The 13,400-nt window shown below is 38.4% G+C and overlaps 2 protein-coding genes and 2 pseudogenes across 3 annotated transcripts; 1 reads left to right on the top strand and 3 right to left on the bottom strand.

Annotated features, from left to right (window-relative positions):
* Positions 1-950: 950 nt before the first annotated feature.
* Positions 951-2,443, bottom strand: LOC103330560 (uncharacterized). Its single transcript, XM_089053706.1, has 2 exons — positions 1,262-2,443; positions 951-1,107 (listed from the first exon to the last, which is right to left on the bottom strand). The coding sequence occupies exons 1-2, from the start codon at positions 2,441-2,443 to the stop codon at positions 1,090-1,092; spliced, it is 1,200 nt and encodes a 399-aa protein (XP_088909832.1). The 3' UTR covers positions 951-1,089.
* A 3,604-nt stretch (positions 2,444-6,047) lies between these two features.
* LOC103332472 (3-hydroxyisobutyryl-CoA hydrolase 1 pseudogene) lies at positions 6,048-8,293 on the bottom strand (annotated as a pseudogene).
* Positions 8,248-9,299, top strand: LOC103332471 (uncharacterized; annotated as a pseudogene).
* Positions 9,300-10,212: 913 nt separating this feature from the next.
* On the bottom strand, positions 10,213-12,855 carry LOC103332320 (protein RICE SALT SENSITIVE 3-like). Of its 2 annotated transcripts, XM_008235041.3 has the most exons (7): positions 12,432-12,855; positions 12,243-12,293; positions 11,871-12,002; positions 11,586-11,691; positions 11,404-11,445; positions 11,262-11,318; positions 10,213-11,159 (listed from the first exon to the last, which is right to left on the bottom strand). In XM_008235041.3, exons 1-7 carry the CDS (start codon positions 12,560-12,562, stop codon positions 10,419-10,421), a joined length of 1,260 nt encoding a protein of 419 aa, XP_008233263.2. In that variant the 5' UTR covers positions 12,563-12,855; the 3' UTR covers positions 10,213-10,418. The 2 variants fall into 2 exon arrangements, with proteins under 2 accessions (XP_008233263.2, XP_088909777.1); XM_089053651.1 differs by lacking the exon at positions 12,432-12,855 and having other exon boundaries at positions 11,860-12,002; positions 12,243-12,260.
* Positions 12,856-13,400: the final 545 nt, after the last annotated feature.

Here is a 13,400-nt window from a genome sequence, read left to right as displayed (position 1 = left end):
CAGATGACTGGAGGCAACTGGGTGATGAAGCACCCCTGGGGAAATACTGATCCGAATCATGAAGGCTCCAAAGATAAGCAAGGATAGCAAACCATCACAACCAGTTGACTCGAACCTCGACGTTGGTTAGACAAGAGGCCCGGTTACTGAGCAATGAGTGGTTGACACCCTTTTTTTTTTTTTAAAAATTTAAAATTTATTTTTATAAACAGATCAAGAACTTACGCACAGTAGTGTTATGGCAATCCAAAGAGAGACAAGTGCATGATAAGAGATATTCAAAGGACTTCAAGGAAAATAGTGTGGTGTGCAAAATAAAAATAAATAGATGGATAGATCATTTAATGAAGTTTATAATGCACCAAGACAATGGAAACCTTTGTGTGAAGCTGAGAGTGTAAGTTCTTAATATAGTGCAATGTTAGAGCCCAATCTAAGATCAACAAATACGTTCAGACAGTTACAGGATTGATACACCTTAACAATCCTTGCACGAGCTGGACAGATTTATAAACACAGAAATTAATTGAAATATCATAAAACATGAAAGAGGCTTTGGCATGCAATAGACTCCAAATTAATCTAGAGCACATATACCTAAAGACTTTCTAAGAGTGTCAAATCGAAGATTATCCAAGGGTTTTGCAGCAATACATTTAAGATCCAAACTTTCTAAAGCAACGGGTTCATGCACAACATTAGTGGAGGAAGACATACAATTATGATTTTCCTTTTTCCTCCAAACTAACTTTGTCTTAGTTGACGGCAAACAATGAAAAGAAGATAGTTTGGATAAGCGGTTTACCTCTTTCATAAGATTTGAAATCTTATGTTGGATACTTACTTTTCCACCCATGCCATGAGAATTTGAACGAACAAATTCGTTTCGAAGCTTATTGCATCTCGGTCTTATGTGCCCACGAGTTCCACAAAAGTGACAAATTGGAATAAATTTCTTGACTTCATGAGAGGCAGAAGGTTCAATAGGTGAAGTGGATTTGACAAACTTTGTTTTAGACACAGCGGAAGACTTATTACTTGGTTCAAATCCCAAGCCTCGTTTGTCACCATCTCTTCGTCCCATGCTAATCATCTTGTCAATTTTTTCTGCACCAATGGTTAAAGAAACAATCCTTTCTTTTGAATTTTTAAGTTCAAGTTCAAGGGCTTTGTTGTCAGAAGTTAGAGAAGCAATTAATTTATTCTGATCAGTCAATTTTTTCTGCAAAAACATCAATTTTTCGTTCATACCTGCACTTACCTTTTCGGAATCTGCATCAGGGGATTGAAACTCGTTTGCAATCCTGCAATTTTCCAGCTTCAGCACAGCAACTTCTTTGACGAGCTCACTATTTTGTTTACTGAGCTTCTGAGATGCAGCCAACAAATCATCATATTTGTTCATGATAAACTCAATATTTATACCTTTACAATCATCATCCTCACGTGATTCATCCAAGCTAACTGTGGTTATAAGTGCAACCGTCTTTTCATCATTCTCGCATTCCGATTCACTATCACTCCAAGTAGTATGCATTGCCTTATTCTTGCCATCCTTTTGTTTCTTTAAGGTGTTGGCACATTCCGAAGATATGTGTCCATAGCCTTCACATTCGACACATTTGACCTTTTCTCTTGGATTCTTTCGTTCATTTAACCTGCGAAATTTAGATCCACCATCAGTATAGTTAACAAACCTATTTTTAGAATTTATACCTTTTGAATCTCGACTCCTTGGATCCTGATTCTTGAGAAAGTTCATGAATCGTCTTGTGAGAATCGTTAATTCCTCATCACTGCAATCTTCATTTGAATGCCCATCATCTTCTTCATTCACAACCTTGAATGCAACATTTTTGCTCTTTTTAAGAGGTAGATGTTTCATCTCATAGGTTTGAATGGACCCTATGAGTTCTTGAACTTTCAAGGTGTTCAAGTCACGGATTTCTTCAATAACCGTGATCTTTGGTTGAAACCGTTGAGGCAAGGATCTCAAAATCTTTTTCACAACTTTATCTTCTGGAATTTTTTCACCTAAACCTGAACAAGCATTCACAATTACACAAAGTTTAGCATAAAATTCAGAAAAAGTTTCATTCTCATCCATCATAAGTGTCTCAAACTGTAAAGTGTGCATTTGAAGCTTGGCTCCCTTGACAGTATCTGTTCCTTCATGAGTAACCTGCAAAATATCCCAAGCTTCCTTAGAAGTATCACAAGCACATATATATTCAAATTGATCGGAAGAGACAGCAGTAAATAAAGCATTTAACCCCTTTTGATTATTAGTGCTGTGTGTGACTTCTGCAGTGGTCCACTCCTCTCTAGTTTTGAGGACTGTGGTTTCTTCATCTCCTTTTCCGATCGTCTTTGTGGGTTTAGGAAATCCATGAACCACTGTACTCCATACACATTCATCTAAGGACCAAAGAAACGACTTCATTTTGGCCTTCCAAGCGTCATAGTTGTTGCCATCGAAATATGGTGGATGTGCAATTGAGCCCGAGGCACAATCCATTCTAAGGTATGTTAGATCTTGCTGAGTATGTCCAGCAACCTGCTCTGATGCCAATTGATAATACCTGCAGGATGACTCAAAATGCCTAGATGAGGGTGAATATGCCAATTTAAGATTCTAATCAAATAAATAAAAATAAACTTCGGTAGCAGGATTGATATGGCTTATCAATCCTGTAACGTGTTGGGCATAAAATAAAAGAACACGCAGAGAATTATTTTACGTGGTAAAACCCCACCTCTGGGGAAAATCCACGGGACTCCTCAGTCCAACACAAATCCACTATAGAACGATGATTACAAGAAGTACTCACACACTTATCCTAAACACATTCTAGATAATGTTTACCGACTTCTTCGTAACTCAACTTCTGTCACGGGATGATCTTCGACACTCCTTATGTTGAACGCAATACTGGCCACGATTGCTTCAAGCTCACCGGAGGAAAACCGCCACCACGGTCTTGGTGCCCTCAACCGTATGAGTCACCGACATGCATATGAATGCAATATGAATGATTAAAGTGTTTGATAAATCACCAAGTAAACATTGAACACTTGATGATTTATCTCAAATATACGCACAGCAGCTTTTCTTAGAATTCTATATGCTCAAAACAAATATCTCAAAAGCACTACAAATAAAAGAATGGCACATGATCTTTTATACAAGACTTGTTCTCTCTCATGGGATGGGAGAGAAACCCAATAGGCCACGAATATTAAACTTCCTATTGCACCACAACCTATCATCAATAAGAGATTTGATTCACCTTGGACTCAAAGTAATGACGCCTCTCTTTAAACCAAATTAACTAAGAGGTAAGCAACGTGCAGAGTCACAATAGGAAAAGATAATATTTTAATTTCAATTAAAATAGAGTTGAACTATGAAAGTAATCTCAAGAGATAAAATCTAATCTTATTAGAAATAAGATTAACATAAAAATACTTGAGTGAAAATAACTCCAACTAGGAATCCTATAATGAATGCGTGATTATGTCATGATTTACCTGATGTCAAGATTCTCATATGGTCAGGGCATGCCTCGGAAGTGTGGGGTTGAAAGAGTAGTGACAAAGCGTTCAATAACAATTCCTCACAAACTAATTTTCACCCTATACTAAAGTCTAGGAAATGCCAATACGAATTTCGTACTAACAAAAGCCACACAATCCCATCTTCCAATGTAATCAACAGTCTGTTTCTATAGAACACAACTTTACTGAATTGAAAATAAATAAACAAACAAACAAACAAACTCTCCAAAATGATCAAACAATTGGGACAGTGCGTTATTATAAGAACAACAACCAAAAGGGAACTTCAACAAAAATGAAAACAAAAACCAACAAATTTTCTGCGAAAACCCCAAGATGCTATCTCTAACCTAACTTGATGATCGCCTTGGGACGACCATAACTCCATACAAATAGGGAAAAAGTACCCCTCCGAAATTGCTCACTGAAAACCCTCTTCCTTGTACCCTCTTTCCCGTCGTCCCTCTTATTCGAAGAGTGAGAAGGCAAGATTTCTAGGCGCTTAGGCATTGGAGTTCGACCATCGGTTTGCTGTTGTTCTTCTTGTTCTTCTTCACAATCGATGAGCATTGCCATGACACATTGACACTATCAGAAGGCTCAAAAGTAGACATTGTGAGCTTGTCTCTAAGCTCCGGCGGTTGGGAAGTAAAGTCGTCAGTCATGCATAGGAAAAAGAAGAAACATCGTTTTGTTTTGTTTTTATTTTAATCGTTTACTTGAGAAACTGGTGCGGCCAAAATCAGCTTGGGTCACCCAAACCCAAAGCCTAAAATTTTGGACCAGTCAGTTTTCTTCTGAAGTTTAACCCTACCTAGCTTTTCATTTTCAGAACCCATATTTCCTTGGGCCGAAACAATACAAGCTCCAATATGGGTTTCTTCTCAGGTCTCCAAATATTTGTCTTTGGACACCTACCAAATTTTTTAACAAAAATACTGGGCAGATTCCCCAATGTTAGGACCAATTTTTGGTATATTGGCAATTTTGGTATATTGGCAATTTCCTGTTACAAAAACATAGAGTAGGTCTTTGAGTGTAACCTACAGTTTTCAAGTGACATTCTGCTATCCTGGATCAGTGTGGCTCAGAGACAATGCCAAGGTATGTTTTGCATCCATGCATTCATATTTTCATATTTGCTTGATCATCAAAAGTGGCTGTAAGATGTACATGATTGATATATGATTTCAGTCTTATATAATCCAGTGCCAGACATCAATGAGTTTTTAACGATGGTTTTATATTCTTTAGCAAAAGGGCTCTTTTGTCTTTACGGCTGGGTTTTTAATTAAGTGGCTTTATTTGTTTTAAAGAAATAATTTATTTGTTAAAAAGCCCATTTTTGCTAAAAGCCTTTTTTGGTCTCTGACCTAGTTTTAAGCGTGTAATAAAAGAAAGGAACTTAGGTTGAGTGTCTGCAACATTGAAAAAGGGAGAAGAACGACAAAATATTTGTAGAGAGGTTTTTGAGAGTTCATATTGAAAACTCATGTGGTTGTTCCTTGTTAGCCTCCATGAGTGATTAAATAATCATCTTTTCATATATGTGTGAGTTCATGAGCATTATGCATGTTGGTGATCAACAATCGTGCCTTGAGGTGTGAGCAGCCGAGACTAGAGTTGTGCCATCTCTTGTTGATGAAGGAAGACGAAGGAAGACAAGATCGCTGGTTGGGTTGAGTAGCAAAGGCGAGTAGGCAAATCTGCCTTGTGAGCGTTAGTCTTGTGAGTTGAGACTTGTAAGACCTTTTTGTATTCTTTCTCATAGTGATTTGTTCTCCGGCATAGTGCCCGCAGTTGTTTTCCTCATCTTGAGGTTTTTTACTGCGTCATATCGTGTGTCCCCTGTGCATTGTTTGCGTTTTTATTTGAGTTTATTCTGCTGCGTACTGGAATTTTTTGCTTAAATAAACAATATAAGAAACAATCAGTTGGCCATAGGGAATTTCAATTGGCATCAGAGCGGGTCACTAGACGTGCTTATGAGATTGTTGGGCTGTGCTAGAATGGATCGTGCATGTGGGTCTGTGACTCATCCTCCGTTTCTTGATGAGAATACTAACTATGGGGCTTGGAAAGCTAAGATGAAATCTTTTCTGTGGGCTCAAGGTACAAAGGTTGGACAACTATTGAGAATGGTTGGGAACCTCCAACAAAGGAAATTAAAGGGCGTGGAAAAGAGGTTGAAGGTGAAGGCCAGTCGAAACAAAGGTTGTAATTAAGCAAAATACAGAGTGGACCGATGAAGAAAACGATATGAGTGCCTACAACCCAAGCAACAACCAATTGGCAATAGGTGAAGAGGTCTAAAAATTGTAAGCAATATTGCAACTGAGTGAAGGGTTATAATGAGGGATCCTTAATTATACAGAGTTATTAATGAACGGCAAGATTGAACCTCTCAACACACCCCCTCACACATAGACCCCCTCATATTCATCTGACAATGTAAGATACTCTCAACATAGCCATGTTATGTAACGGAATGAAATAAACATATACAATTGTATATGTACCTATATATAAGCCGAACTAACAAACAAGATATGTATTTTGACAACCAAAAAAAAAAAAAAAAAAACAAGATAGGTATATAACAGATTATATACGTATGGTTTATTTGGCAAGTTGGTTGTGCATACATATTCCAATGAGAAAGTTGGGGTGGGGTGGGGTGAGAAAATGATGGGGTGTGTACACTAATGAAAATTTTGAATAATATGAGGGAGGGAATTGAAATATTGATAGGTATAGGTTAGAGAAACACCCCAAAATCACAATTAGCTCAAAGCTTGGCATTGGCAAATGCAGGCAAGTTGCATCTTTGAGGGAGCTTTAATTCTTCATCACCATCCAACCTAGAGAAGCATTGGTCAACCATATGCTCAGTAATGAGATCCAAACTAGAAGGCTTCCACTTTGGTTTCTGGTCCTTGTCCCACAAGATAGCTCTGCAACCTTCTCTGAAGTCCTGGCTTATTTGCCCTCTCATAACATGACAAGCTATTCTGTACTCGCGGACAAGACATTCATCCATTGCCTGCACTCTTCCTTCTCTAATGGATCTCAAACAAATCTTCAAGCTCATCGGCGATGCCTTCTTCAGCGATTGAATCGTTGAAGCTAGCCATTCATCACCTGCCCTGTTTGCATCTCTTGTAGTAACCTCCTTCTCAAGGGCACTTAAGATATCTTCAAATGTTGGTCTAGAAAAGCACTTGTCAATGACATCCATTTTGTGTAAAGCACTTTTCTCATTCAGAGCTGGTTGCTGCAAGGAGTATTCGTCTATAATTGCTGAAATAAAAGCAAGATCACAGCTTGATGTAGCTGAAGCTGCTCTGGAAATTAGTGTTTTTTCCAGTATAGGCAATTTGGCTAAGGGAACAAAGTGAGTTGCTAGACCACAAGCAAACATTTCAGCACCATCCAACCTGGCACCTGTGAGTAGGGGTGGGTGCGATCCGGTTGTCCGATTCTCACCTCAAACTGGAATCGAAATCGATACTATTTAACCGGTCCAATTTGGTCCGATTTAGGCAAAAAAAATTTGAAAAACCGGCTGGTTCAGTTCTGACTGGTTTCGATTTTGAATCGGATTATTAATTTATTTTTAATTTTAATTTTTTTAAAAAAAATTATAATAAATAACTTATTTTTTTTGGCTTAAAAATTAACAAATAATCCAATTCATACATTTAGAAATTTTTTGAAGTTGAACTTGGAAAAATAGTGATTATAAAATTTAAAATATGGCATTAGATTTTAAATATTTGTAAAAATAAAAAAAATGACCGGTCCGGTTCGGTCCTGTGCAGTGTAAAACCAAAACCGGTTGGAACCGATTCGATCCGATTGGAGCCGGTTTGATCCAGATTCGGTCTAGTTTGTTGACTTTTTGGTCAACTGATTTTTCACCGGTTCGGTTCGTGTTCCGGTTTTCCGGTCCCAATGCCCACCCCTACCTGTGAGACCCAAATACTCTCCAAAAAATCCAGGAGGTCTTGACAAGAAATAGGAAGCACCCACATTAGGAAAAAATCCTAGACCATTTTCTGGCGTTGTAAAGATCGAATTCTCTGTTGCTACACGGAATTTTTCGTGTATTGAAATACCAACCCCAATTCCCATGGCAATCCCATTCAGAATTGAAACCTGTTTGTTTTTATAAATAAATATCAAAAGATGGTATTGAAAGAAATTATATGAAAACTCCCGAGTCTAACAAAAGAAAGTAGAATGAAACTATTTGTACCATTTCGATTGAACAAATGTGAGAAATATACGTCATATGGAAAAGTAATTGACAAGTTGAGATGATACATATAGTATGTACGTATCACTTAAGGAAAAGAATATAATATAAACTAATGAATTGATGAATTCTCCTGGACATTCTTGTGTATGACATTTCTATAAAGTTCTCTCTAATACTCCATCTTTAGGAGTTGTTTCAAATTTATACTCAACATTAACAATCTTACACGTAGAAACTCAACTTCAGAAAAAACATACAAATTAAAAGCCACACAATCCCTTCTCCCAATGTAATCAACAATGTGTTTCTATAGAACACAACTTTACTGAATTAAAAATAAATAAACAAACTCACTCTCCAAAATGATCAAACAATTGGGACAGTGTCGAGGCCTAACACCACCAAAAGTATTGAATTTAATACTGAGTTGGGAAGTAGAACTTCATCATTCACACCACCAAAACCTTTGCCCATGTCACCCAACAGAGGGTCAAGATCATTCCACGTGCCACACCCATATCAAAAGAAACCTGAATTTCCCTCACTTTTTTCTACCCCTAATTAAACCTTCTTATAAATATACAACCTGCCCCATGCAAATACACTAACCTCCTCTCTCTCCCTAAAAAAACCATCCATGGAAAACCGCCGGCAAAAGAGCACCTCCGGCGACACATTCTCCTTTCCAAGCACTCCGATCCATGAGCAAGACTCCGATTTTGAATTTGGATGCTTTACCCCTGACTCAGCCTCCAGCACTGATCCCTGCAAAGACTCCCCTGCAGACCATTTGTTCTTCAATGGCAGGCTCTTACCACATGCCTTCCCATTTCAACCAATTAGCAACGGTTTTATGGGTGTCGATAGTAATTCACGGAGAACAAGTCGGACGAGCAGCATTAGCAGCAAGGACTCTCTCATGTCCTCAAGAAGCAATAGCACCAACAGCAGGAGCAGCGCAAGGACAAGCTCAAGCGATAACTCTGAGAGGAAATTGGTGCACCAAAACAAATTGGGTTCTAGAGCTTCATCAGATAGATACAAAGGAAACAGAGCTAATAATCTCGGAGGTGGACAAGTTTATGGTTCTTCTCAGAGATGGCAATTCATAACAGCTGTGCCTGTACCGGCTTCTTTAAGCCGTGACAATTCTCGGAAGAAGGCGAAAATGGATCAGCTTGAAGGGAAGGAGAAACCCATCAAAGGGAAGAGAAAACTCCGGGTGAAGACGGTGGTGGTCCACCGGAGTTTTGGCCGGAGGTTTTTCCGGTGGCTTGTTTGGACCTGCAGAAAGTGTCCACGCAATGGACCCGTCCAACAAAAGTAGTGATCATGTAATCAATTAAAGCTGCGAATTGATAAATGTGAAGTGAAAAATGATTTTTTTAAACTTGTTTATCAAGTTTTGTAATTTGTTCATGGGTTTGAGGTTAGGATTTTGAAGTTTGCTTTGAAAGTAGATAACTGGCTTTATACTTTAGCTTTGGCTTTGGCTTTTGATCACTTTCAACTTTGAAGAAAAGCAAAAGGAAATATATATATATATATATATATATATCTGGGAACGTTAACCAGCAAAAGCAATTTGGCTTGTTAAAATAGAGCTTTTGTCACAATGTGTTCGGTTATTGTTTCAAATTATTCAGAGCGAGCGTTTAATCTTGAAGTTGAAGCTGTTGATATGGCAATGATATTCTTCCGTAAATCCTTTGGAAACATAAACTAGTTGGTTGACTGAATAGTGATCAGTCAACCAAATCTCTATCTAAAAGCCAAGGCTTGTCGTGATCGCTTGTTAATTTGGAAAAGTAGATACAAAGAGTTCTATTTTTTTTTTTCAAATGCATATGGCCTCAGTTATAAGTTATAACTAACCCAACAGAAGTATTGGATCAAGAACAGACTCTGTCAACGACTCTATTGAAATCCAATTTCAAATAGAGCGACAGTTTTCCCCCAGTATCTTAGCCTTTATAAACGCTTCAACAACTCTAGGTCTAGACATGTTTGGCCAGTTGACTAGGTCAGTGAACACGCCACCTTACACTCAAGTACGAATGTAGAGGCCCAACTCCTTATTATAGATAACCCTAGCTAGAGAATCAGTAGCAACATTGGATTTCCAAAAGGTGTGATGAAGACTGTATCTCCCAGCAATAAAGCTAAACAATGGATGTGAGACTCCCAGTGACCATGTGTATTTGTAACTGTGTATTCAAATAGTTTTATTTTCTTGAGCATTTTGGGCATAATGAATTTCAAGCCCATTACTGCTGGAATTGGATAAGCTTTGATTACTTGAACCAACTTGGCATGATTGTGTTGATTTTCTTCTATGTTTATTTTCTATTTTACATTCCATGACCTTAGTGAGAGTTAGAAGAACAAAAGAATGGAGGGAAATTCTTCTTGGGATGAACTACAAGTACAAAATGATCTCTAATTAAGTCTCACTAACTGGGATGAAAACACATAAACATATAAAGAGCTAGAACATGAAATCGATCACAGAAGTAATAAGCAGCAAAGGAGCTCAAAAGCTTTGCTTACATACAACTCCTCACCCATTGTCCCTCTAATACAATCCTCCCTTCCCATTTCACTCCAAGAAGGTCTCCATAACATCAGAGTACATACCAGCTTCGGCATTTCGATACCCCACAGATTGGTGCTGATGGTGATCAACTGAGTTTGAAGATGATGAAGCCATTCTTGCAGGCAAAGTAAAGCTCCTCTTGTACTTGTTCTCCATGTTCTTCCTTGCACTACTATCCGGGTGGCAATCCAAGCTCAAAAACTCGTTGTGATTCGAAGCATGATCTGAGTTTGGATTCGGGTTGTGGTGGTGATTTTCGTCTCCACCTTTGTTTCCCAAGTTCTCCGGATTGAACAAAAGCTTTGCATCATCGGAACGTCCCGTGAGGGCATTGAAGAAAGACAATCCATTTGGCCATTTGATGTCATTTTCATGCTCTCCTCCTCCTCCTCCTCCTCCCATCATGTCTCCTCCCATTTGTGTTTCGGCTGAATGAGGCAGCAAAAACATGTGTGTCTCATCTTTATTGGCTTGTGGATTGTATCCAAGTCTGGCTGCAGAGTTCTGAAAACTGTTGGGTGAAGGCAGCTGCATAGCTGTTGCAGATGGAAGAGGCCTTTGAGCCCAATTGAAGAGAGGAGGAGGAGGCCGGATCGGAATTGGGGACTGCTTCGAAGGAAGCACTGATGAGGCAGAGTTGTTTCTGGTAGAGGAAAATAGTTGGGAGAGGTAAAAACCAGATTGGTAGCCTAGAGACTCAAAGGTATGCCTCATTCTTAGTACAAAGTGAAGATCTTCTGATATCTGATATACATATTGTGCATGTCCTTGTGTTAGGGTGAATTTGCAGCATTAAAGCAAATATTAATGTGAAAAGAAAATATATATATATAATATATATCTCACAATCTTGCAGGAGCCCAACTGCAGAAGACCATGACCAGCTTGAATTACAGCAATTGTCTGGTAAAATAAATTAACTGTTAAAAAAAAATTACACCAAAATGATGAGACCAATAATTGAAGCAGTAAATGTTTCTGTTCTGACCTGAATGCCTGACTCAAACTGATCAGTCCATTCAGGAGGAAGCTGCAATAAATAGCATAAAAAAGGTTACTATCAGTCATTAATATGTGCTAGCTAAGCACAAACTTGTGCTAATTCCAGCTTCTCTACTTTGACAAATATATAGGTGAAAGGGAGAAAAAAGACTGGCTTTTATTACATACAGCATCAAAAGAACTCTGCCAGTAGTTGGAGATGTTTGGTTCACACTCTGTAGGTTCTTTGAAAACCCATTTGTGGCACTTATCAGATGCAACCTTCCCCATCAACCTGTGTTGAATTCAGTGCAACCAATGACAGCACAAATACAAGAAGAACTTATTTCCCATAACAAAAAAAGAACCATATTTTATGTCCTGCAAGATTGTCATGTAGGTAGAGAGAGAGAGAGAGAGAGAGAGAGAGAGAGAGAAGAAACCACAACAAAAAAACACATACCAAGTACCCACCCTTCTCCATAATTATACAGCTGAATGGACATTTTGCTGAAGGCTTTCCTGACAGGATCTTCTCCGTCAATATCTTCAAGACAATCTGATGAAACCCTTCCTCGACAAAACCCATCTTCCCACATCAACATCCTTCACCAAATTTCATAAACAACACTAAAATCACAAAATTACCAAAAACCCATTTCTAAAAACTCATGTTCATATAAAAAATAAGATTCCTAGTCAGCTCCTCTGGCTTTCACCCTGTTCCTTAGAGAAGCAGAGAGAAAACAGAGCAAAATTGAATTGCATAGCTAACCAAGTTGTGCTTAGTAGTTCAAATAAAGTTTAATTCTCATTTTACATAAGCACCATATATTATATACTTACAAGCTGCCATTGTCATCCCCAACCTTGCAGCCATTACCTCCTCTGACTCTCCTGCAACAAAACAAATTAATGAATTAAACCCAGAAAAGAAAACAGCTAGAAATCAAAGCATCCAAAGCTAAACATCAGATCAAGTGTAGAGAGACAGAAAAAGAAGAGAACTTTAAGAGAGAGAGAGGAGAGACATACGGGCGTGGACGGATGGTCCAGAAGACAGAGTAAGTCCAGTCTGTGTTGAGACAGACGCTTTTGAGGGCCTCATGAAGGGCCATCATCCCAACAGCTTCTTTGCTCCTATCTGTTGCTCCTGAGCCCACCATCTCAATCTCTATCTCTTTCTCTTTTCTATGACTTTTATTTTCTTTTTTTGCCTCTTTCACTCGTCCAATTTTAAGACCACCACCTCCCTTTCTTCTTTTTTCTCTTTCTTACTTTCTATTTATTTATCTATATCTGCCTGGAAACTCTGCCAACTAGCCGGCTTACTTCTCGTTCAAACTCAGCTTAAATTTTCTTTCTTCTTTGGCACCTGCACATTGCTCAACCACCACAAAGCACACCCTTTCTTCATCTCTACCTCTCTCTCTCTCTCTCTCTTTCTCTGTGTTTGATTTCTATTTTTTATTTTTGTTTAGCAACCTCGTCTTTCTTTACTATTGTTTTGTTTGTCCCAAGTAGTCAGTTTTGGTATTTCTTGACAGAGATGAGGTTAAAAAAAAAAAACAAACAAGCAGTGGAAGAGTAGAAAGTGGGGGGTTTTGGGTCTTGTAAGTATTTAAGCCTTGGAAAATATAAACAGTGGGGTCAGCTTTTATCCTTGCTCTCTGTCTCTTGCAAAAGCAGAACAGTAAAGTAAGAGATTATACTGGAATTACCATTTTACCCTTTTCTTAGCATTGTCAGTTTAGGTGTTGGATTTTGCGTCTGAATTTGGAGACACACTTACATGAAATGAGAATATCACTATTTTGATATTTTCGGCTAATTACAGTATGTTACATACATGATCATTTTTTCACATAATAGTCTATGATTTGCAGAAAATAGCAAAACTCCTTCGTACAAGTTTTTGCATAATATTTACCATGCACGCTGATGCTGTTTAACCCTCCGGATGAATGAGCCAGTCAAACTGCTGAGCTCCCCCAACAACCCACT

The sequence above is a fragment of the Prunus mume genome, linkage group LG5, assembly GCF_029339155.1.
Source record: "Prunus mume cultivar Tortuosa linkage group LG5, ASM2933915v1, whole genome shotgun sequence".
In the NCBI taxonomy this organism is placed as follows: domain Eukaryota; kingdom Viridiplantae; phylum Streptophyta; class Magnoliopsida; order Rosales; family Rosaceae; genus Prunus; species Prunus mume.
Note: the sequence above shows the minus strand (reverse complement) of the source record. Positions and strands in the feature narration are given on the sequence as shown.